Below are 26,710 nucleotides of genomic sequence, written 5' to 3'. Positions count from 1 at the left end.
TTGTTGGCACCTGCCACAAAAATCACGATGGCCTGCCAGGTCTAGCATATGGTTATTTTCACAATATCTTTGAACCACCTGTTGCAGCTTGTTGAAATTGAATTGAAATTGAAAGTTGAAATCCCTCAGCAATGTTTGAAAGCCAGAGCGGCCATCAGCAGTGATGCATCAGTCATTCTACTACGGCTAATTCCTGAATGCTGGCTGGCTATGGCTTACTTGCTTCTTCTTAGCTGCTAGAGAAACATTTTCTACATCATTTTCGACGTCTCATATGCAGTAAATGGAAAATCTCTGAATGCTGCAGGCATTCCCAGTTCAGGGTCAGATGAAGGCTCATTTTGGTTACAAAAAAATATACACTTTAGAGTAGACAACTTCAAAAATATATGTATTTAGTTTGGTACAGATAAATGAATTACTTTGGCTCCTATTATATTTATGATTTTGTTCAAACCTTACATTTTTACTAATCTCAAACACAAGTACATTATTACTTTTGCCTTAGTCAAATTTGTACATTGACACAAAGTTATACATTACACCGGTCAACAGTTTTTCACGATTTTCACGACAGAGATGCAAGTAATTTTTTTGAGCTGATTTCGAATGTGCCCTGTTTTTTTTCATAATGATAATAATAATATTATGTCATATATTTAGTAATATTTGTGAGTGAATGGTTAGGTGGAATTTTTTTCTGAAAAGTCGTACCTATACATTACAATGCATGTTAAAATTCTTGCTGTGCAAGCTTTTATAACTCAAATTTAAAAACAACAAATGAAAATATTTCAAAAACCTGATGTGGTAGACAAAAATAAAGACATGTTTGAAGTAAGCAACAAAAATACATTTAGGCACACATAAAGCCGTATTTGATTAAAATTTGCTGTTGACCAGTGCTTTTATAAAGACCATTTGGACTATTGTTCTTTCCATTCCCTCTTTACCCCTTCTAATTTCTTTGTTTCCTTTCTTCCCTTCTAACCTACCAACTTGTGCTTCGTTTTATTTCCTCTAACTTTTTCAGTCTGTATTTATACAGTATGTCAAGAAAAAACAGTTATTACAACGCATGAAGAACTGAAAGTGATCATTGTTATTGATTATTATTAGAACTTTAATCTTTTCGTGCCACTAATTTGTATGCCTTGTAGCTAATATACATATTTTGTATTAATTAGTGGAAGTATGGTGGGTAAATTGTGGTTGTTGTACAACCATGCATTTAAAGTTTGATTTGCGCTTTGCAGTGGTATAGAACTGTATCTCAATTGTCCAATAAACTTGTACAGTATCTTATGAGTACTGTCTTTTTAGGGGCCCCCTGGTCCGCCTGGTGAAGATGGTTCTCAAGGGAATGATGGACCCAAGGTAAAAAAAATATATATATATGTCATGTCATGTCATCTTCCAAACCGCTTATCCTATATAGGGTCGCGGGGAGTTGCTGGAGCCTATCCCAGCCGTCAATGGGCGAAGGCAGACTACACCCCGAACTGGTCGCCAGCCAGTCGCAGGGCACACATAGACACTGTCACTGAGCGGGAATCGATCCCACGCTGCCCGCACACAACTCAGGCGTGTGTACCACTACACTATCAGCGGACCTAAAATATATATATATATATATATATATATATATATATATATATATATATATATATATATATATATATATATATATATATATATATATATATATATATATATATATATATATATATATATATATATATATATATATACATATATTTTATGTATGCACCCTCACTCTATTTTATGCATTACAGCTCATACCTTTTTTTTTCAAACTAGGCACGTTGTTTTATATTATAGTCTTTTTTTATCACAAACAACAGTTCAATGTTAACGCCATAATATACTCAATATTATCACTGTGCAGTTAGTAAATGATCCAGTTAATGTCAGAACGTGACTTTGAAAGAGATAGAAAGCCTTTCAAACTAGAGTAATTTACAAAATATAGCCAGTATGCTTTTTATTCTCAATTTGAAACATATCCGTAAATATACAATACAATACAATACAATTTTATTTATGTAGCGCATTTCATTACAGCTACAACTGTAACAAAGCACTTACAACATACAACAACAAAAATAGCCATAATACAACAAGTGAAATCAATAAATCAACACAAAACACTATATGCAATAGACACCGGAAAACAGCCAAAAATGTGTCAGTCTCGGGTCAGATCAAAAGTATACAAATATAAATATCAAAGCTATATTGTCTTGAGCTCATTTTACTTTGGTCTGGGCCTCATTTCAGGGTGAGCCTGGCGAGCGTGGGCCAGGAGGAGAGCCAGGGGACCAAGGGATACAAGGGGTCCCTGGACCTGCTGGGCCACCTGGACAACCGGGGAAACAGGGCTTCCGTGTATGTGTACTTAAAGTTTTTCACCATACTTGGTATATATATCAAAAACTGTATACTGAATAAAATAAATGCTAATGTAATTTAAATCTTGTATATTTATTGAATTAGTGTGTGCAGTATTTTTTAAAATTCATACAATCATAATAACCTTTTATTATAGCTAACAAATGGACCTTAGTAAAGCCAAATAATGCCACTGTACCCCAGCAGAGGTCACCCTTCACTACATTTACACTTATGCGAATGTGCAAAAAATAGCAGTGATTCCTTATAGATGCCTTCTAAGGTATCACACATTACTACACGAATTTTTTTTGATCAAGATAATATCAGGCAGGTCACTGGTGTCATTGTAGTGTCTTTTGCACTGACCAGCCATAACATTCAGAGAATTATATCCATTACAGGAACTGTACCTAAAATGTGCCTTTGCAAATGCAATAATGCTTAATTTTGATTAATACTAACAGAGTGGTATTAGTTTTAAAATATTTTCATTTTGCTCATATAGTTTGCAGTGTCATGAGAGCTGTCAAATATTTGGATTTCTTTAATTAGTTAGAGTAAAACATATTAGGAACAGCTCTCATTATATAGTTCAACTGTATTGTTCCAGTGCAGTTGCCCAACTTTTACTGGGTAGTGCGGTGACCTAGTGGTTAGCATGTCTGCCTCACAACTGAAAGAAGTTGCACTTTCTCTCTGTGTTTGCATATGTTTTCTCCAGGTAATTTGGCTTCCTGCTACATTCCAAAACCATGCATGTTCGGTTCACTGAAGACCTTAAAATGTCCATAGATGTGAATGGTTGTTTTTCTAGAATATATGTGCCCTGTGATTTGGTTTCGACCAGTCCAGGGTGTACTGTACCTCCATTCACATGCAAAGTAAAGTGGGCTAGGCAACAGCTCACATACATAGACAATGGATGCAATGATGAAATGTTGTCTGGCAAAAGTGATGCAATGTAGAGTTGAAAGACTGGCTCACAAATGGTGTTAAATGTGTCCTATCCTGGCTTCTTCAGGAAATGACCAACAAAGCAAATACAAAGTAACTTACACTAACACAAACTCGTTCATCCCGTTGATATGACACCATTTGGTCTCACAGCTGATGTGAGCAAATGTGGGGATAAGGAGAGAGCCCTGCCATGGCATAGTGAAAATGCATGAATAAATGACAGCTGCAATAGAAATGTTTGGAATTGCCCAAGGATGTTACAAGGTGGCAGCAAAGCACACTTGTCTTAATGAAGCTCTTCAATTCACTTGAATTTAGTGCCTTGGTACCAAGATACCATACAGACAAAGTAGTGCTTTTAATGTTTTGGCCTGAGTACAAAAGTGGAAAATTTGTGTTTGCCGCTAATGATGGAGGAAGGTTCTCTCCAAAAAAAAACAGATGAGAGGGGAATTCACAAATAGCGAAGCGCAAATGTGCAGAGGTTCGCTGTAATAATTAGTTTTGTTTTATCAATAACCTTGATTTTGTGTCTGGTATTTATGTTTTGTTCAAGGGGCCAGAAGGAAAACCAGGGTCCCCAGGAAGCAGGGGACGCAGTGGAAAGAAGGTAACAATGTAAAGAAAAAAACAAGCACCATTTTCTGTGCATCATGTCCTTTCGGGTCAGATGTGATGCTAACAAAATAATGCCTTGACCCAGGGTGAGAGAGGCCCCTCTGGTCTTGTTGGTGAACCTGGAGACCGTGGAGACACTGGCCTACCAGGCGAGACGGCGCCAAAAGGTGCCAGAGGAACTCGAGGGCCTCCTGTTAGTTCTCACTTCTCTTCGTTTGTCATGTTTTTGAGTAGTCAGATAAAGTGTTTACAGCCTGTTCAGAGTGAATGACTGCAAATTTTATATATATATATATATATATATATATATATATATATATATATATATATATATATATATATATATATATATATATATATATATATATTAGGGGTGTAACGGTTCGGTTCGTTTTTTGGGAAACTTCGGTTTGTTATATTTTCAGTACAAAAAAAAAGGTGGGTTTTTTTTAAATATGTTTATTTTGAAAAGATATAAACTGTCCTTTTTTTGAAAAAATAAATAAAAGCGAACCATTTGGGTGATATTCTAAGAAATTACACCTGAATAAAAAATACACTAACAATAAAGATCACTTAATTTTGTAAATTTATTAAGACATTGAAATTTTTAAACACTCAGCAGCAACAGCCTATGACACATCTAAGTATTCAAGTTAAGTTAAGTTTTTGTGATGAAAAAAATACATACAATAACAGTTACAATTATTGCTAACTATATTAAAACTATTTTTATAATGAAAAAAAATACAGTAACTTTTATAAAGTCTTTATGAAATTGTATACACCTTTTAGGCATTGAAATCTTTGAATATTCAACAGCATATTGTAATTGGGTTATCTGTGTTGTGGGCGGATTTGTGTGTTGCTGAGTTGTGATGTTTCCGAGGTTCATGAATGCATCGTACAGCAAGCGAGTGGAGCAGCGGAGAAAGAAAAGCGCGAGCAGTTGTACTTGGATTAATAAAAACGTGATAATTAAACTACGTCTGACGGCGTGTTCCTGGAAGATGCTACAATATGCTAAATCTCGCTATTTAAGTTTGACGTTTTTGCTCCCTTGTCTAAGAAACATTCACAGTCGGATGATGATGGATGTTAGACGTGCTACCTGCCGCCCATCTCATGTAGCAATGTCGGACTTAACCACGTACCTTTCCCCAGCGGCGATTTTAACAGGAGAGCCAGAATGTTCCCAAACAGGAGCCTGCAGTGTACGGGGGAACCTTCGAGCTCTGGCTCTTTTCTGGCTCTCACTTTTGTGCCGCCACTCTTGTCTCAAGCATGCAACAGTCAATAGCGCCCGTGCGTAAGCTTGCGCTAATAAGTGTACCGAACCGAAGGCAAGTGGACCGAACCGAACATGCCATACCGAAACGTATTAATACACCCACGTGTACCGTTACACCCCATATATATATATATATAAAACATTATTTTTTTTCTACCTCTGTTTTATACAATTATGGTAAGCATTTTCACTAAATTGTCTCCCAATCGCCAGTCTTGAGTGGTAAAAAATGCTCAACATTTGTTTAAGGCTTGAGAGAGTAAGAAAATAAGAGGAAATTCCAGGTGGAAGGAATCCATTCTTGAGAATCCATTTCTTGACAAAAACATTTTTTTGTCCAAACCCATTTTAAACATGTTGTGATAGGTGCAGAGAAAAGATTTATCTGCTCATCGTAAAACCGCAGCATGTGCGCGTGGTTGAAGCCAGGGTTATATTTAGCTAAACCGCAGTACAAAAAGACCACTAGCTCTGAGCCACAGTTTATTTGTGTGTATTTTTCTTTTTTTTTCTTTTTCTTTTTTTTTTTATGTCAGGGTCGTCCTGGCATCATGGGTATGGAAGGCCAATCGGGATTGGCAGGATACACGGTGAGTTGCTCTCCTTGTGGTTTTATAAGAACATATTTGCACAATGTGCAAAATCTTTCTCGTAGCCTAACATAAATCTCACATCTCCACAGAATTGGGTTACTGATGATTGAGTATGAAGCTGAGTAAAATTATAATCTGTATGGTGGCTACGACCTACTTTATACCCCTACTTGTTTGATAGGCAGGACTTATTTAGCAAATAACCTAATTGACCCTGGGTTTCATCAGTATGGTGGGGGTTGTCCTGGTTTGTCTCAAATGCAGACACTGGATTTCTAAGTCTAGTGACTTCCTCCCTCCTTTTTTTTAAAAGTTCACCTCAACTGCTGACTGATGCTTGTGAATCAAATTCCATCCATCCATTATCCGATCCACTTATGCTCACAAGGTTCGCGGGAGTGCTGGACTCTATCCCAGCTGTCTACTGGCAGCAGGCGGGTCACAAGGTTTCCAGCCAATCGGAGGGCAAACAAAGACAACCATTCACACTCACAATCACACCGATGGACAATTTAGCGTCCAATCAACCTACCTGGCATGTTTTTGGAATGTGGGAGGAAACCAGAGTACCCAGAGAAAACCCACGCAGGCACGGGGAGAACATTCAAACCCCGCACAGGAAGGCCAGGGCCAGATTCCAACCCATACTGCACCGTAAGGTGGACGTACTAACCGGTCGAAATTCTAAATCAAATCCCAAAATATTTTTTAAAAAAAGTAAAGTGTGTAATACGTAGCATTTTGCTTTTTAAGACTGGACAATTTGGTAATTGAATGTTGGAAAGCCCACATTTTTATTAAATAGTTATTATTCATATTCTGATTAATTTTCTGTGTCTGTTTAGGGTCATCCTGGTAAGCAGGGGCCCATTGGACCCCCAGGGCCTAAAGGTGAAAAGGTAACATGGACAGAACACCTTTCATTCTTCAAATTTTAAGCTTCAATCAGGCTCATGAGTCTGGAGGTAAACTTGTTTGTTCTATTTCAGGGTTATCCAGGCGAGGACAATAAGACCCCAGGACCATCAGGGCCCTTAGGTGAACCAGTAGGTCTTGCTTTGCTTTCAAAATAATTTCTAATTTCTCATAAACCCCACATCCCGTTTAAACATGTACAGTAAAAGAACAATGTTATGGTAATCACAGTGAGGCTTGTTGCCATGAAGTAAACACATACACTTAATGGACAAATGTTATAGGACACACATGTTAGACAGACAGCTTTCATCTTACAAAGACACCATTGCCTGAAAAAAGGGCTTATGGTGAAATTACGCCAATCCAATCAGACCAGGTGTGTCCAAACTTTATCCTCCTAAGGCCACATTTAGAAAAATCCATTGATGCAAGGGCCACTTTTTGACTTTTCACCTTTAATTTATCAGACATGTTAAAACTATTCAGTGTAGGTAAAGATTTGCTAAGCAATTATATGTACTTATGCTGTGTATATATATAGGCAGTATATATTCTTTAAAGGTCCCATGCCATCAAAATATAAAATATCATAGGTCAAAATGAGTCTGTGACGTGGTTTAGTTGGACATCGCTGCATTTTTTTTGATTGTGTGCAATAGGTGGTAAAAAGTGAGAGGCTTGTAAACATAAGCTTCCACATGCACTAAATATACATTTCTGAGTTTAAAGTGAATGGGAAAGTCACACGTCGCCAATCCATACAAGCACAGGAAGTATTTGTATCGTGTTTTGTAACGATACTTAATTATATTTATAATTTATACCTACGGATGAAATAGTATGGCTTGTAGTCATTGTCGCCAAAATGTACGCGAATGATGCATGTACGTTACAATCAAGTGAAAGGGAGTTGAGCAAACCTCAATTTATGCCTCCTTTTTATTTTCACCCATGTCATCTTTCTGTAGCAATCTGCTTCTTCCTTGATTGTTAGTCGATCTTTTTATGGTTGATGAATTGTGATGAAGGACAGTATACTACATGCACAGCCTCAAAAGCTTATGATTGGTCGTTAGCTGAGCCCTGAGCACTGTGATGTCATTTTCAATCGACCGCAAGTGGCAAAATGGCCGCCCTCTGACATGGATTTTACTGCTTAACTCATATTCCACAAACGCAGTATTAATCAGAACGCCATGTTTCGACTTGTGGGCCTGCATAGATCATATTATTGTAAAGGAAATTTTTGGGTTGACTTCAGCTTTAAGTAAAAAAAAAGTGTTTACCTTTAAAAATTGCTTCATCACAGCTTTTTGTTTAAGGTGATGAGGCAAATAGTTTTCGCATTTCCACATTCAGAACCCAAAATAAGAACATTCTATACATTACGCTCACGATGTCTTTATTTCATCAGTATTAAGTGTGATCTTTTACAAATCTGACCTTGACATGGAGCAGAAAGTGGAATAAACTACTGAAATTCTCACTGAAACTAAATTGTCTTTATCCTATTGAAACATTAGGAATACAAATGTTATTTTAAATTGTTGAAATCTTTGGTGTCTTTGCATATCTAGAAAACCTAATAAAACAAATGCATCGATGGATTAGAGTTATTAGTAGTAGTTGTAGAAGTTGTTAAAGGGAATGGCCCTGTAAGAAGTACAATATAATCAAATAACACAGGCTGTCATATCGCCGTTGTCCTGTGAAAAACACAACGCGGAACCATTCATGTAAAAATAAGAACATTTTAAAAAATGGACGTAAGTGTTTTTCACGGCTCAGCGACGATGTGTTACTTCTAGTACAAATCGCAGACCACTAAAAATAGGTAGTGGGTTACAAATTGCCCTTGGGTTGTCATTTGGACACCATTGAATTAGGCATTAGTAATAGATCACTTAATTGTGTAAGTGTTGATATGGTCCTTGCTCCTTACATTATTTGAAGCTGTATTATTTCATTAAACATTTTGAAACTTATTTTGAGTACATTTGTTTTCAAACAGGGGACACCGGGAAAGAGGGGAGATCGTGGAGAACCAGGAGATGAAGGATATGAGGTAGAAAATAAAACAGCATTGACATAAATGTTTGGCAAAATTTGAAAAAGTGATAATGACACATCAAATTAAATTACCAAATACGCAGCGATCCAGAGTGGCAAATTATGTACAAAGCCTTTTTCTCATAATCATGGAGTGGCCTGATGGTGACTCATTAATAGCTGAGTCGCATTGAAAGGGACAAAAAATAAATAATGAAAATGAAATCATACATTGATTCTCCGAACCGCTTATCCTCACTATGGTGCTGGAGCCTATCCCAGCTGTCTTTGGGCGAGAGGTAGTGTACACCCTGAACTGGTTGCCAGCCAATAACAGGGCACAAATAGACAAACAACCATTTATACTCACATTCACACCTACGGGCGAAAATGAAATATTATACTAAAAGAACTTTGAAATATATGTACATCTGTTTTTAGATGAGCAGAATTATTGATTAGTAAAATAAATGTGTTTATCTCTGGCACATCGAAAGATAAGGTAATTTCTGGTCTGGATGCACAGACCATCACTGATAGATTCTCCTTAAAAGTGTCATATGCGCAGTCAGTCCTCATGCAGTACACATGTATTTAAAACCATTGGGCGCCAAATTCCACCGCCCACAGCCAATAAGGTTTTCACAGAGTATCTCTTCTCGCCAATCAACAAAGCAAGGTTAGCATAATAATAAACATGTATACAGTACTTAAATTCCATGAAAAAAATGTGCTTTGTGTATTGACTGATAAGATACATCATTATAATATATTGTGAGAATGATTAATGACATTTTGAAAATGCAACTTAAATTTAACATTTTGATTAGAATATCCAAGTACAGGTAGTGTATATCAATAGATGGCACAGTGGTGCAGCCACATCCATAAATTGTAAGTCAAGTTTTTATTCCCGGCACAAAGCACCACACGACAAAGGCAATTTGTCATTGCTACTAGCTACCTCTTAATAAGAGTTAGAAACATCACTGAACAGTAAATATATTGTGTTTCAAGGGACACATTGGTACCACTGGACCTCGTGGGGCTGTTGGACCACCAGGCCTACCCGTAAGTCAGTAAACCTCTGCAAGACTAGCTCTGCAAAGTGCAAAATAGTTAATTTTGTTACAAATATTTGCAAGTTAATTAAATATAGTTTTTTTTTTTACTTTAACAATCAATATTGTTTCTTAGCAAGTTACCATATCATTAATCATGTTTACTATTCTAGACTTAATTATACGGTGTATATGTATCAATAGTTATTTGACATGAATGATAATATGCTCTATGAAAATAAAGCACCCAATTTATTTGTATACCTCGGTTCAGGGATCACCAGGTATACCAGGGAAGCCAGGTCGGAAAGGAGAGAAGGGCGCTCTGGTGAGTTTGTTGAGTTTACTTGTATCTCTTCTTTCGTAGACAGCGCAGCTTCATGATTTTCGTGCAAGTGCAAGATTCTCTGCATGTACAATATTTGCCAGTTCAACAGATCCATTCTGCGCCACAATGGGAATATCACCATTGCGAGGCTGTGTCCTTTGGTGCATGTGGCAATTCAGTGGCTGAATTGAATGTCTGTACCTGAACAGATTCTTTTGTAGCAGTGGCTTTTAACACGGCAGCAACTTTGCTGATTAAAACGGAACAGAACCAAGAGAAAATAAAGTACTTATCTTCATTTCACTGCCCGCTGCCACTCCAGTTTGTCAGCTCTATTTCCGCATACCACCTAATTCACAACTCAGAGCATAGCACCCTTGCCTGTTGAACTCCTCCACCTGTAGTCACATCCTGTTAATGGCAATTGTATTGTATTGTATTGTAATTCCGGTTAGAGCGCCACTAGCGGTGGAAGAAAAATCCACAGAATAGCCGCACCTTTATATAAGCCGCATGGTTCAGGCTGTTCCATATACGGGCGCCGTAAGGGGGCCGTGAAACTAAAACGGATGTTAATGTGTTTCCTGACTTTTAGGATGACTAATACGCCAGAGCCAGGGGGCATAGAGCTTGCGAGAGTAAAAGGACTTCAGAGAGATAAGAAGGCTCAAGACCAAAAAAAAAACAGTAAAAGAACCTTAAGCTGGTCCAGAAAATTACCAAAATCGGGTTCAACCCGCCTTCTCACAGAATCCGTTAGGCACAGCACTGGACTTACACCATTCACAAAAATAGAGCTCTTAGTCTTTTCCAACACTCCATCATGAATAAGTCACGATAGCAAATGCCCATACAGATGGAGAACGACGCGGTGTTCTCCTTATCTCCAACAGTATTCTTAACATAAACAATCTTCTTTCTTTTAATCATTAACTGCTCATTTAAGTCAGGTGAGCTTTCTAAACCCCTGAAAGTATCCGCCGTCAAGCCCCTTCTAAAGTACACAACGTTGGATGTCTCCTTCTTAGCAAATTATAGACCAATCTGAAACCTTCCCTTCTTAAACCAAGATTGTTGAGAAAGTGTTTTTTAATCAACTCAGCAAATTATTGAACTAAAATTTTTTGGGATATGCCAATCAGGATTACAACCTCATCACTGTACAGAAACAGGCCTTATTAAAATACTAAATGACATAAGATTGAACCCTGTTGCGTGGAAAGTGTTGGTGCTAGCCTTATTGAATATCAGCGCAGTATTTGATACAGTTGATTATAATACACTGTCAAACCGGTTGGAAACTCAGTCACTGTCTTTAGAAACCAAAGACCAAGTCTGAAATCTAGGGGTGCTGATAGACGCTGACCTGACTTTCAGCAATCAAATCAATCACTAAAAAAGCCTTTTACCATCTGAAAAATATATCCAGACTGAAGGATTACATGCTGCAAGCCCACCAGGAAGAAGAGATGCATGCTTTTATCTCCAGTAGACTTGATTATTGTATCTGTCTTCTTACTGGGCTTCCTCAAAAGAGCATCAAACAACTGCAGTTCATTCAGAGCTCAGCTCAGGTTCTTAAAGGAAACAAAGAGATCAGAACATATTACTCCAGTCCAAGACTTTACACTGGTTTCCAATCAGCTACAGAATACATTTTAAAATTCTGATACTGATCTTTAAATCACTGAATGGTTTGGGTCCTGAATACATAAATGAAATGCTGATTGAATACAAACCCCGTAGAGCTGTGAGATCTTCCGACTTGGGTCAGTCAGTGGAGCATGGTGAAGCTGCGTTTAGCTCTTATGCTGCACACAAATGGAATACGCTTCCAAGAGAAGTGCAATCAGCCCCAAGTGTAAATGCTTTTGATTCCAGGTTAAACCCCTTTTTCCCATGACTTTGATTAATGTCTTCTAAACATCTTTAAATCTTATTTATTATTTTAGTTATTTTAGAAACCTAGTCATATTTCTGAACTTTACTTTTAAATGTTTTTAAATGCTTCTGTTAATGTGTTTAAATTTTCTCAATGTATTATTTTAGAAATTTTTGAAATCTACATTTTTCTCTTTGTTGCTTCTGAATGTCATTAAGTGTTGTGTTCGAAAACACCTGTGTTATTTGCTTGTGTGAAGCACATTGAATTAAAAAAATAAAGCCGCATGCCTCGGCATTATATTGTTAAAAGAAGGATTATATAATCAGCTGGTTTGCATCTTTTTTTAGATTAGCAGACAAAATGTTTCCGAGTTCATTTTTCTATTGGCATCATGTAATATGCTACCTATTGTACATCAATGAAGATTAGTTGGTCCAGAAGAAGCCATCAAGCACAAGCCATGACATTACCTCTAACAGTTTCACAAATTAACTTTTATGTTTGGGATCTCGATCATATCAATTTTTTCTCCAAACTTTCATTCAACATTCCTCTAATTAGTCTGGCTGCAGTCTTCGCGAACACAATCCAAATCAGAAACTTAGTGTTAACATTCTGTGTTATTCTTGTTTAAAATGTTCTTGTAACATTCTTGTTCAAAGCAAAGGTGCTACAGTATCTTCTAAATTGTGTATTAAATCCAGACATAAGCATCTGGTGGTCTATGGTGTCATATTCACCTCGTGATGCCAAACCCATTTTTTTTTTCAGTCTAAATAAGAAATAAAGGAATTGGCCTCACTGTTCCAGTACTTTTGGAAGTGGCTGGATGTTAGGAAGCATTAAAACTTGCTGTGGATTTTGGAGAATCATTTAACAGGTTGGATAGAACACACTACTTGTCTACTGTAAATTCCCAAATGTATTTTTCTTATGTCACCAGACACTAGTCCATGTCCATTTCTTTTGTTTGATGCTTATTTTTTGTGCTTCATGGCTTAGATCAGTTTTGTACGGTTGTATTAAAAGGGAAAGGGACAGTCTATCTTCTTAATATGAGACACCTGATGGAAATAGGTCTTAACTGCAGAATATGAAGTAAAAAGACCAAATTAGAAAAGTGCTGCCAATTTCCATGGATGTCCTGAATTCAAGGCTCCACTCCTTTTTTTAGTGATATGTTCTTTATCTGGCAACTGTTGCTTTTTTTCCCTTCCTGATCTGTTTCACAAACGTATTTTTGCCCTAAAATGTCTGATTATATAATTTAATTTCCTCCACAAAATAATGAACATCCTTCAACTAGTTCCATAACATGGTGTTCATGTTAAATGTAACCCAAAAGTGTTTTTTTTTTTTCAATCCACAAGTTTCATCTCAATTATATAACCAGTCAAACGCTTGGCTTCAGTGTAAGTTGAGTTTGAGTTGTGTCAAAGAGAAATAAATGAAGTGATTGTGCATTGAGTTAACAGTCTGCCAGAAAACACGAATGCCCTCCTGTATTGTCTGTTTAACATAAATCTTTTTTGTATGGCTATACATTATTTACTTCTGTATATAAAAAATAATAACGGGAACATAAGATGCAACTTGTTGGATGCAAATTGTGTTATATACTTATAGAAGTGGTACTTGTTTTGTTTTTTTTGATACATGTATATGTGTATCCGTGTATGTTTTATTTGCTGTGTCTGTGTGTGTGCGTGTGTGTGTGTGTTTGTTCAGGGCTCAGCAGGGAATAAAGGAGCAAGGGGCTTGAATGGAGCTCCCGGAGTTGAAGTGAGTATCACATCTCTTAAACCCAATAACTTGGTCCACAGACAAATCACACAAAGAGTAGATTGAAGGGCACTTTCACTTTGATTGACCGTATGAGAGATTTTTAGATTAGATGTGCTTACAAAAGCATGGGTTGGTAACAATAACGGTTTCACATAAAGTTACAACTCCATTCATGCATTGTGTGTAATCATCTTCTCTATTGATATGATGTCAGGGGACTGTGATGGCCACTCTAGAACCTTTTCTGTCTTTGCCATTGAAGAGTTGACTTGGCCTTGTGTTTGGGATCATTGTCATGTTGGAAAGTTCAAGTGCGTCCCAACCTTCCAGGCTGTTGCTGATTGTCCTCTATTATTTTCTGATAGCATGCTGCATTCATCTTGTCATCATTTTTTTGGCAATATTCTTTGTGCCATTGTAGCTCAAGCACAACCAAAACATCACAAATCCACCTCCATGTTTCACAGCAGGAATGGTGTACTTTTTGTCATAAGCTCAATTGTGTTGATTCCTCTCTAATCATAGCATTTCAGTTCAATTTTGCTGTAATCACGCCAAATAATTTCCAGAAGTTTCGATGCTTTTCTAGATGTTGTTTGGTATAAGTGAGCTGTTTTGTGGCATTGACGCAGTAATGACATTTTTTTTTCAACATGACTCTGTTGTTGTTGTTCTTGAAACAGCTGCACCACTTTTTTTGCAGAGAAACCTGTATTTCATCTGAAGTTGCTTTTAGGTTTCTCTTTACATCCCAAACAATTTTCGTGGCAGTCTTGGGTGCATTTTTTTATTGGTCTAATTTACTGTGGCTTGGTATTAGCAGAACCATAATTTTTCCACTTCTTACAGAATGGCCTTTAGATACCTTTTTGTGCCCTTCTCCAGATTTCGAAAGTTTAACTGACTTTTCGCAGAAGTACTTTGACAACTCTTTTGCATTCCCCATGGCTCAGTATCCAGCAAAGCCAGTGCAGCCCTGGATGAAATGTACCGGGTCTCTCAAGAGCGGAGGAATTCAATGATTATACTATGTACGGACACTAATTACAATCAAACAATTCACGGGTGTGGAAACTTAGCCTTGATAGCAATTTGAACCTATGCGTGTCAACATGCGGAGCCAGAACGGGGGCAAGGGAGCGGACAATTTTGTTCCATTGATGTTGATGTTTTTTGCAGGGACCGTTTGGTTTACCTGGACCTAAAGGCATGAAGGGTTACCCTGGGCCTGATGGTCCCTCAGGACTCACTGGTTTACCAGGATTACCTGGAAAACAAGGAAGACAGGTACTTATGGACATCATTGACCATATTGATGGCAATGTTTATACTATATATATGCTGTAGATAATAATGTTTATCATTGTATCATTGCTAAATCGATGTAGATGACAGCTACAATTTATTCATAGAGTAGCTGTTTAGTTCATTTAAGCATTCCTTCACTCCATTATATAATATCACAATGGATCTGCTCGGGGACTGTTTTAGTACTGTTAGATCTATTATGCAGACTTGTTCCCCATTTGACAGTATAGAGTTTAGTTTACAGATTTAGTTTAAAGGTAAAAAAAAGAAAACTGAGCTTTGACTTTTCAGTGAACGTTACTTGACCTTTCCTTGTTCATTTGTTTTTACCCTTACACAATTTGATGTTAAGTGCTAGTATATATATATCCAGAGATGGGCAACGTCAGTCCGTCATTGAGCATCCATCAGTATTTCAGACAATCTGAGTTGTTGACGACAGTCAACGGACAGTATCGTGTTCTAGGATACTTCGACATGGTTAGAATGGCGGTGGATCAATCCCACAACCTCCGGGTTGGAAAGCGACCACTCTACCAATGAGCCATGCCGCCCCCATGTGTGGCACCTGCATGTGACGTGGAAATTACGTTCTCGATGTTGATTGGCTGTTGTGGACTGGGTCCAAGTGGGCCGGCCTGAAATACTAACCACTGATGGAATGAGATGCCCACCTCTGTATCTATCTACAGTATACACACACACAGCTTCCCAGGGGCCTTAAGACTCAGGATTGCTGGCCGATAAAAAATAGACACAATTGAAATCTGGTTCTTTTTTTATACCAATCGGATTTCTGATTCACTGAACAGAGCCAGCTTGATAAAGTAAACACTTTTAAAATAATGTTTTTCTTAAACATAAAAAACTCATTTACAGATTTGATTTTGGATTGGAAAGGTCAATCATTTACCTAATGTCTAAGTTGTTGCATGTTGCATACTGTGGTCCTGCGACCATTGATGGAAAATATGCAGTAGCTTAAATAAATGTATTTGACCGGTTTTACTGTTTCAAAGTGCCCTTATTAGTACTCCTGCTTGAATTTGTGTGTCCTAAGCATGCATTTATTCCTGTGTGAATCTTGGTCAAGTTTTAATTTAATCACATTCTCTAATTAAGATGAGATACACTGTATGTTTTTCATGCAAAAGCTTCTCAGACTTTGGGGGTTCACCTTACAAATTCCAAGCAGGTTTACTCGGGCTTATCCTCTTTCATCACGTTGATCGAGGAAGAGAAGCCATATGCGAAGCGACGAACCACTCAATCTGTTATTCTAATATCACTCGCTCCATTCTGCCTCACCACACTGCTGATGGAGCAGGAAACTGCTTTGGTCTGCAGCGTGAGAAAGCAGCTCAGTGACAGGCAGTCCATTTTATACTTCACTTTTGGAGCCCATTGTCAAGAAACATTATGACTAGGAGGGGAGGCCAGCAGACATCAACGCTCTGGTTTAGAGCCATGCACATACTGTATAAAGAAAATGCGTTGGGCTGTCACTCAAATAATAAAATAAATGTATGTATGTATATATATGTGTATATATATATATATATATATATATATATATATATATATATATATATATATATATATATATATATATATATATACATCCATTGTCTATACCACTTATCCTCAAAAGGGTCGCGGGGCGTGCTGGAGCCTATCCCAGCTGTCTTCGGGCAGTAGGCAGGGGACACCCTCAATTGGTTGCCAGCCAATCGCAGGGCACACAGAGACGAACATCCGCACTCACAATCACACTTAGGGGCAATTTTGAGAGTCCAATCAACTTACCATGCATGTTTTTGGAATGTGGGAGGAAACCGGAGTACCCGGAGAAAACCCGCGCAGGCACGGGGAGATTTCAATGTCTTAATAAATTTACAAAATTAAGTGATCTTTATTGTTAGTGTATTTTTTATTCAGGTGTAATTTCTTATAATATCACCCAAATGGTTCGCTTTTATTTATTTTTTCAAAAAACGGACAGTTTACATCTTTTCAAAATAAACATTTAAAAAAAAAAATCTTTGTTTTTTGTATTGAAAATATAACAAACCGAAGTTTCCAAAAAACGAACCGAACTAAAATGTGATTTAGCGTACCGTTACACCCCTAATATATATATATATATATATATATATATATATATATATATATATATATATATATATATATATATATATATATATATATATATATATATATATATTAACTAACCAAATGGAACCAAATTATTTTTTTCAGCGTAGACAATTACCTTTTAAGGTATATATATATATATATATATATATATATATATATATATATATATATATATATATATACCTTAAAAGGTAATTGTCTACGCTGAAAAAAATAATTTGGTTCCATTGCAGTTAGTTAATTCGGACATGTACATCAATTTCACATGACTATAACGTGCTAAACTAACATATCTCATTTCAATATTTTGAGCAAAAGAATAGAAAATTATGTCAGTTGATCAAATTATAGTCATAGCATACTTTTTTTCAGTCTACTTAGCATACAACAATATAACAAAGATGTTTTTTTTTTCTTAAAATCATCACTTGCATTCTGTCTTAATTGTATTCTGATTAGTCTGCATATATCATTTAGGATCTGGCGTTGTTTTGCTAATTTAACATTTCGCCTTCTGTGGGCTGTTTTTAGGGCCAGCGAGGCTTGGTGGGACCGATTGGTCCTACTGGACGTCCAGGTCCTCGGGGGAGTGTTGGACTCCCAGGACCACCAGGAGAACTAGGACCACCTGGTCCAAAGGTGGAAATAACAGCATACATATTTGTCCTACTATGTTTTGATTATTTCCATGTGTTTTCAGAAAATATTGCGCTACATTTTGCTGACTTTACCAATTCTTTTGTTTGTCCAGGGTGAGATTGGCCTGTCAGGAGATCGGGGATTGTCAGGGCTGAGAGGAATGGAGGGGGCGACAGGTGACCAGGGAATGAAGGGTGAGACAGGACCCAAAGGGCAACCAGTGAGTACTTTTGACAATTGTGTTAGGTTAAAGCAAAGTTGGTCTTGAATACAATTGAACCTCGAAAGTCGAATGCCTCTTATTTGATAGAAAATGAAATTCAACCATTGTATTAATAAACTATGTTACATGTTCGGGCAATATACTCTGTCATTATCGTGTGTGGGGCAGCACGGTGAATAAGTGGTTACCACATCTGCCTCACAGTTCTGGGTTGGAATCTTGGCTCTGGCCTTTGTATGTGGAGCTTGGATATTCTCCCTGTGCTTGAATGAGTTTACTTCGGGTACTCTGGCTTCCTCTCACATTCCAAACTTATGCATGTTTGGTAAATGAAAGACTCTCAGTTGCCCACTGGTATGAATGTGAGTGTGAATGGTTCTTTGTCTACATGTGGCGACCATTCCAGGATGTACGCCACCTCTCGCCCTGTGATGCCCCCACTGAATGGTATCCGTGACGTAGAGGAAAAGTGTAATGATGAACGTAGTGCCTGAAATGAAAATTTTTGCAACACAAGGGACACACACCACTGCCCTTGCTGTTCAGTGCAATATGGCTAAAGCGGCAAAACTATAAGTCAGCATAAATAATGAATGAACAGACCGGAAATGTACACCACAAGGTTGTTTGATTTATCAGATTGAGAAAGCAGATCAAATAAGTCTGTTTTGACATTTTGTGTACTCATACAGTACTCATACAGTTACAAACCAAGGATTAGCATATGTACTTTGTTCAATGAGTTGACACTGAATAAGTATCCATGCGTGCTTTTGTGTTTGCTAAATATAGCTTTTGTGGCTCAAATTGTAGTGCGGCAAGAAATGCATTTGAGACATTTCCATCCTAAATGGAGTCAAAGAATTATCTTGAAGACCTCAGATGGAATTTCTCTTGGTAAAGCCAAGTTATGTAAGATCCTCACACTCCAGAGACCCGAAAAAAGTTGCTCCACTTTACTTATGTAACTTCTAAAGAAAAACAAATTCAATCCTTTGGTCTCCTATCCCTTTCCTCGTTTTCTCCATTGATGTTCATGTAACAGAGAGCAGACTACAGCCCTTGGGTCAGATCCCTTTACACCATTTAGTGAATAGAGCTGCTTGGCCAAAGTTGTTGGCTCGAAAATTAATCTGTCTCGAGGATGTGGATGACTGGCTGTATAAACATTGTGGCTGCCACCCTGGACGGCAGACAGACCTCAGACAGAGTTGGGTGCAGGCACTGAACCCCAATATGTGTGTGTGTGTGTGTGTGTCTGTCTATCTGTCTGTGGGTGTGGGTGTGTGCGGGTGTGTGCGGGTGTGTGTGCGCACGCACTTGCATGCATATGATAATGTTGGCTGGGACTTCTGTTGATCCAGACATTAACCATTCTGCAAGTGCCCTACTTATTTTATAATGCAGAGGGGTTGCTTAAAGGACATCATACTCTGTTTCATCTGGGTTGCCGGTGCCCTTGTAGAAATAAATAAATAAATCAGTACATGCACAGTCTAGTTTGTACGGTCCTTTTCTGAATGTGTACAACACCACATTATTGATATTATTAATCTTATTTTGCCAGGGGGAACCAGGTCATCCAGGGATGCTTGGTTTGCAGGGCTTTCCAGGTCCAAAGGTTAGTGTAATAGCAAGTGAAAGTGAAAGTACAAAAGATATGGTAAGCTTGTACAAAAGTATTATCTCTATAGTGGCATATATAAAATGAAAAATTCTCTTTTGCATTAGGGTCCAAATGGTGATGTGGGATTGAAAGGTTTCCTTGGTCCCAAGGGCCCTATGGGTACTCTGGTGAGTTTTGTGCAAACAATATGAAACACACACCAAGATTCAGACCTATTCAGTCACAACAAGGGCTCTTGGATGTAGAGTACTGTTGAGAGACCCTGTATTGACAAAACCCATGATGTAACCAGAAGTACTGGGAAAATTCCTTTGCCAATCTCTGTCACTTTCATTGCATAAAATGAGTTAAGCCATGCTTAATACGAACTTGTTTCAGGGATTCGCTGGACCAGTAGGGCCTGAAGGAAAGATGGGCCCCATGGGAAAACCTGTAGGTTTTTATTTTACTTTTTTATTTTTTTTATTTTATTATGTTCTAGCTAGCTGATGAATTTGATGTTTAAATTGCATATGAGTGAGATGCAATTTTATTTGTTTTTGCTAAAAGTGTTTATTTTCCATTTCTACAAGGGTCCACGAGGTCCACGAGGAAGCAGCGGAGAAATGGTAAGATCTGATTCCAACCTGTAATCAAAATGTCAAAAACGTACACGTTTGATTACAACCGATACCATGTGTGATTATATCATGATTCCAGTCTACTTCTCATTGCAAAATAACTCCTGGCTCCATTCATTGTGCAATCTCAAAGCAGCTTGTGGCTGTAAATTGAACTTTGGATGACGAAGGCTGTTTTTAATGATGCATGATTTTAGTCTGGACTACAGTGGTATCTTAATTTAAATTTATTTTACGTGCCATCAAAGTCAGAGTGAAAGAAGCTGGTTTCTACAGGAACTCGCTATGCAGCCTTGCTGTATTTGCAGACAACTATGTGCAAGCAACGTTGCAATGCCTTGTCAAATTGTTAGCATGACTGCATAGTCACTTTATTCCAGGGCATAGTAACGCAAACATGAGTTCCCCAGTCTCGGTCTGTCAGAATATACAGTATGTCGTATAACACCATACTTTGAAGTAATTGTATTTCTCTGAACCTGATGGTTTGAAATTGTGCTCGTAAAAATTTTAATTTACAATCCTCTGATCACAGTGATACCATACAAATCACAATCCGAAAAGGTTGAATTCAGGCAACTGGATTTGTTCTTACCGACTCACTTTTGTGGATCCATGTCTTGCTATTAAACCATTTGCTGAGAGGGGACTCTCCATCATAATTTCACCATGTGAAACAGTGTTGTCTTCCATTTGCCACTTGCCGCTGAGTCACGTCACCCAATCCTGCACGCTGATTTGCCGAATAAGGACTTTCATCACTTCCCACTCCTTGGCCATCTTTGCGCTTAGATATGCACCAGTTCATTCTTTTTTCTTGAGACAGTGGTATGTTATGTTTGTAGAGAATGCTTCTACATTTCTTTGACAAACCAGCCACAAAAGGAACTGCCTCATTCTGCCTCCTGTTTCTGTGTTTATACTCATGTAGTGACCATTATTACCCTTGCCAAACTTGAAAAAGTTTGGATACCCACATTTTTAGTAAGAGCCTTCCTGATATGTGCCTGGTCCTTCTGTCAGTCTTCAACAAAGAAAACAAGTCTAGTTGCCTCGATTCAACCTCGATTATTTAGAAATTACGCTGACACATAAATAACACTGGCTTTTGTGACAGCCTCATAGATACTTTGAAGAAAGTTTTTGGGTGTAACACCTGACTTTTTCTTGTAAAACTCAAACTTGTCGTCGTGAATTTGCGGAGTGGTAGTTTTACTTTTGTTCACAGTTTTGTAAAATTTTCACAGCAATTTGCCATGTTTTTAGGGGCCCCAAGGTCCACGTGGAAGTCCAGGACCCAGGGTAAGTTGGTTTAGTTTTATATGTCAACATGGATTGCCGGTTTGTGTAATCGAAATTTCTTCTACAACAGCTCTTTTTTTCTATAACAAAAAAAAATGTTAATATCTAAAAATCTGACAAATAACATATATATATATATATATATATATATATATAGATAGATAGATAGATAGATAGATAGATAGATAGATAGATAGATAGATATGTAGATTGATCTGTGTATTTTTATAAACCGCTTGGAAGTACAGCTTCAATCTGACAGCTGATGATTGTGACAGCATACAGTATTATACCATAGGCTTAGTGAATACTTGATTCTGACTCAGAAAATTGGTGTCTCAGAAAATTGGTGTACATTATTAGCTGATAAGGCTTTAAACTTGTCAACACATGGAGTTGTGGTCTAGATGTAATGAACAATGCATGTAAAGTTGGCAATAACACAACCACATGCATTGAGCACACCCAAATTAGTCATTACTGGCTTTTTAATGACTCCCTAGCGAGACATGATGATTGTGCAAAACTAAACGGTTCAACTGTTTTCCCTCTCAAGTAGGCTTACATTCAACATAGATGAAAAATATTTTTATAATATTCTACTGTCAGGTCATATAGATACTTTTGATATATATTAAATCACTGCAAACTCTATCTTAAAGCTGGAAACTGGGAACTTGTGTTTTGTGTTGACTTTATGGCAAGGGCTGTTAGCTGCATGAACAGAGTGAATATCCAATACATATACCAGCCATGACATAGCGTAACCCTTGACAGAGTATCAAAGGCCAACAACAGGAGAAAAAAAATGAGTACTTCATGTTTGTTCTTCTTGGCATCTGGATCTTCTCCAAAAAGAAAAGTAGGAAGTGACAATTCATCATTCAAGTCATCAGAACTGTGTCAGTCAACAGTCTACCGTGTTGCCCTATCCAACATATTTCATATTTACCATTGTGGTTGGTACTCAAACACCTACAAATTTGTACAAACTGAGCCTAACTGTACTGCTTGCTGGAAATATTATAAAATACTATAACACTGTTTTATATTGATGGTCACCAATCCAAAGAAAGTCCCCTTGTTTGCATATCCTCTTCTTATGTTGCTTCTGTCCGTATGTAGCTCATTTTTTCATGTTTCTCTCTTCCATAGGGCCCCCCTGGTGTTCCAGGTCCTACAGTAAGTAAGATAAGAACATACCCATGACCACACACACCAGAAGCAAAAACAAAAACATTTATAGGGTTTATATGGTACTTGATAGCATTAGAAATACTTTCTGGTCTGCAGGGCAGTGCTATAAAACAGAATTCTATAAAACCTCGGCATGCTCTCTTTACACAAACGTACGGTATTTAACTGAACATACAGTAGGTCAGCAAATGGTTGTAAGACATGGAAAATGAAGTCCAGTTATGTTTCATCAGCAACAATTATACAGCTTGTGTGGCACTGACTGACTCACCTCATCTTGTGCGGAAACAAAGCAATTTCTTGTATCTAAGGGTGGTTCTCAGAAAGTATGGCCCAGCAGAATGTTCAACACTCACCCACTTTGAGAGTCAATATTTTTTTTCCTTTCACAGTTAATCACTAGATCTCAGTCCTTATAATATTCACTGCTTACAATATTGCAAAAATACTGCAGGGATGAGTGAATGTACTTTGACTGGTGAACAACACCGTTGTGACTACTTCCTCTTCGTGACATGCCAACACACCCATTTAATTAAGAGGCCTTTATGCTCTTAAAATATATCAATTTCAAAAACAGTTGTGGCACAGTGTCAATGCAACACAATACCGTTCAAACAAGTCCATAATGTGACAATACATCGGCAGAAAAAAATCACGTTACACGTGTTACCTTCTGTGTCCACGAGGTACCTCAGACGATATAGTACTGTAATGTAATGTATACTTCCACCGGAGGGACTTGACTCGGAATTTCAGTGAGCTCATTGTGAAATATGATGTTAACATTTAAAAAAAAAAAAAAAAGTTTGGTTTATTCTACAATTACTGTGTAATCTACGTGTCAAGCATGGTGTCCAGTTTTATTGGTAACCTAGATACAATAAAATAGAGCGATATATTTTTTCAAATTAGCTGCATGGACTATTTCTTCAGTGTATTTATGCTCGTGAGTTAGCAGGATTTGAAAGGTGCACAGTTCAGCAGCAGGCATTTTGTATTTTACAAAGCGAGTAGCTATTAAGTCGTGGTGTCCATGTGATCCTCAAATGAAACCACGCGTAACATGACTGCCATTGTTCACCATTCAGAGGTAATCTACATATAATTGGTCATTTGCACCAGTTTTTCAACTGAATATCTTTGTATGAATGTAGCGAAGCTGTTAAATGGGAAAATAATTCATTTAAAAATGTTTTTTACTTAAGTGCTAAGTGCTTGGTGCTCAGGTACCAAGCGCTCCAATATGAAACAATGGAGGACAAGACATTCAACAAACTCTTGAGAACAAAGGGCTGAGTGAACTATTTTTATTTATCATAGCACACTGTAGGAAGGTTTGGTTTAAAGCAGTGGTTCTCAAATGTGGGTGCGCGCACCCCAGGGGTTGTACGTGAAGGCAATCAGGAGGTATGTGAGATTTTAAAATATATTTAAAAAGTAGCATCCATGCAAACAAAAAAAAAGGAGTTTAATCGCAGCAGTTGCTTCCCTGCCACCAGGAATGCCACCAAAAATGACAAAGATCCTCGATGAAGCACAAGCTCAAGTCCATCCATCCATCCATTATCTGTACCGCTTCTCCTCACAAGGGTCGCAGGCGTGCTGGAGCTATCCCAGCTGTCTTTCGGGCAGCAGGCGGGGTACAGCCTGAAATGGTAGCCAGCCAATCGCAGGGCACACAGAGAAAAACAAACATTCGCACTCACAATCACATCTACGGACAATATAGAGTGTTCAATTGACCTCCCATGCATGTTTTGGGATTGTGGGAGGAAATCAAAGTACCCGGAGAAAACCCACGCAGGCACGAACCCGGATTCGAACCCAAGACATCTCTACTGGGAGGTAGACGCGTTAATCAGTCGCCCACAGTGCAGCCGATCACTAAAATGTCTCAATAAACGCAAAAACACTCAGTTCGGTGCTACAATGAAATATTGTCGTTGGTTGTGTTGTCAGTTGTCTTTTAAATTTCGAAATAAATATTTTAAGAAGATTTTTTTGGGGGGGCTTTTATTTGAAAATAAGTTAATCATTTCTTTTTGTCAACAGATCTGTACTATGATCGAAAAGGAGGACAATTTTGTTGATAATAATTTTTATGTGCACAAATCTTTAGTTATTATTCTTTTTTTCTATTTCTTTTTTAAGTTGTATGTTTTTATTTCCAAATGGTTTTAGAGATACCACTACAAAGGGAGTTCCAAAGTTTCATAAATCAGACACTGAATGCATGCTACTGTATATCATTTTGACCCATGTCAGACTCCTGGATCATTATTTATGAGAACCACCCATTAGTTTGTTTTTTTTTTCTCGTAATTTTTGTACATTATGTACGAGACATAATGGAATGCTTTGATCCTCGACAGGAGACAATAATTTGATATATTGGTGCCTTTAACCGCTCTTCTCTCAGATTATTTACACATTCAGGGGCTTTATATCCCAGTAAATTGTAGATATATTACCGTAAAAAATGCTTATTTCACCTAAATATGAACAACAAGATGTCTACAGATTTTCATTTAAATGGAAAATAAATTGTGATCTTGACCCCACAGAGGCTATATGATGACTCAGAATTCTACAGCATGTCTGACCCTAAAGCTGCCATTGGAAAAGAGGTGAAATATTTAATTAATTCATTAAATGCTGAATGCAGGGTGACAATGGATGGGAGAGTGGCTTCACAAATACATGAACATGTTTAAATCTAATACACATCTACTGTCGATAGATGCTGAATTTACACACTATATTACAGATTGTTTTTCTTAATGCTACTGTAATTTATTACCAGAGTTTTCAAAACGCTGAGGTGAGCCTACCAGACCAGAATACGGAGATTTTTAAGACATTGCATTATTTGAGCGGTGTGATTGAGAGCATCAAAAAGCCTGTGGGAACCAGAGAGAACCCCACTCGCGTCTGTAAGGACCTGCTGGACTGTCACCACAAGCTAAAAGATGGTGAGAGCTGATTGACGCTTAGCTCGTCAAAACATTTAACATAAACCTCAAGTTCACTTTTCATTCACTCTCTCTCTCTCTCTCTCTCTCTCTCTCTCTCTCTCTCTCTCTCTCTCTCTCTCTCTCTCTCTCTCTCTCTCTCTCTCTCTCTCTCTCTCTCTCTCTCTCTCTCTCTTCTCTCTCTCTCTCTCTCTCTCTCTCTCTATATATATATATATATATATATATATATATATATATATACATTTTTTTCTCCATCTCAATGTGGATTTCAAGGGTGGTTCTGGATTGATCCAAACTTTGGCTACACTTCAGATGCTTTCCAGGTCTTCTGCAACTTCACTGCAGGGGGTCAGACCTGTTTACATCCACTGGACACCAACAAGGTAACAATGAAATACATATAAAGTATGCATCAGCTTCAGAAAACAGGTTAGCTGTGATTGGTCATTACCTGAACCTTGAGACACTGTGATGTCATTTTCAGTCGACGGAAGTGACAAAATGGCCGCCACGTGAGATGGCTAAAAAGGGGTGGATTTTAGTGCTTAACTCATATTCCACAAAAGCAATATTAATCAGAATGCCGTGTTTCAACTAGTGGGCACTTCCCCTTTAAGGGGAGGTCAACCCAAACACATTTTTTTCAATGATATGTTCTATGCAGCTCCGGTTTCCTCCCACATTCCAAAAACATGCATGGTAAGTTGATTGGACTCTCTAAATTGCCCCTAGGTGTGATTGTGAGTGCGGATGTTTGTC

General features: G+C 37.8%; 1 protein-coding gene across 1 annotated transcript in view; it reads left to right on the top strand.

Annotated features, from left to right (window-relative positions):
- The window catches only part of col24a1 (collagen type XXIV alpha 1), a 116,243-nt gene that overhangs the window by 86,572 nt on the left and 2,961 nt on the right, over window positions 1–26,710 (top strand). The window contains exons 36-58 of the mRNA XM_086047753.1: window positions 1,324–1,377; window positions 2,302–2,409; window positions 3,929–3,982; window positions 4,076–4,183; window positions 5,818–5,871; window positions 6,720–6,773; window positions 6,864–6,920; window positions 8,804–8,857; window positions 9,859–9,912; window positions 10,177–10,230; window positions 13,844–13,897; window positions 15,080–15,187; window positions 17,897–18,004; window positions 18,117–18,224; window positions 19,795–19,848; window positions 19,959–20,021; window positions 20,233–20,286; window positions 20,427–20,462; window positions 21,741–21,776; window positions 22,932–22,958; window positions 25,541–25,603; window positions 25,780–25,948; window positions 26,225–26,334. Of these exons, the coding sequence (XP_085903879.1) occupies window positions 1,324–1,377; window positions 2,302–2,409; window positions 3,929–3,982; window positions 4,076–4,183; window positions 5,818–5,871; window positions 6,720–6,773; window positions 6,864–6,920; window positions 8,804–8,857; window positions 9,859–9,912; window positions 10,177–10,230; window positions 13,844–13,897; window positions 15,080–15,187; window positions 17,897–18,004; window positions 18,117–18,224; window positions 19,795–19,848; window positions 19,959–20,021; window positions 20,233–20,286; window positions 20,427–20,462; window positions 21,741–21,776; window positions 22,932–22,958; window positions 25,541–25,603; window positions 25,780–25,948; window positions 26,225–26,334 (1,641 nt within the window). The remainder of the gene's footprint in view (window positions 1–1,323; window positions 1,378–2,301; window positions 2,410–3,928; window positions 3,983–4,075; window positions 4,184–5,817; window positions 5,872–6,719; window positions 6,774–6,863; window positions 6,921–8,803; window positions 8,858–9,858; window positions 9,913–10,176; window positions 10,231–13,843; window positions 13,898–15,079; window positions 15,188–17,896; window positions 18,005–18,116; window positions 18,225–19,794; window positions 19,849–19,958; window positions 20,022–20,232; window positions 20,287–20,426; window positions 20,463–21,740; window positions 21,777–22,931; window positions 22,959–25,540; window positions 25,604–25,779; window positions 25,949–26,224; window positions 26,335–26,710) is intronic.

This window comes from Filicampus tigris, chromosome 12 (genome assembly GCF_054856515.1).
Source record: "Filicampus tigris isolate MCC_2025a chromosome 12, RoL_Ftig_1.0, whole genome shotgun sequence".
In the NCBI taxonomy this organism is placed as follows: Eukaryota; Metazoa; Chordata; class Actinopteri; order Syngnathiformes; family Syngnathidae; genus Filicampus; species Filicampus tigris.
The sequence above is the reverse complement of the archived record's forward strand: the minus strand, read 5'-3'. Positions and strand labels throughout refer to the sequence as shown.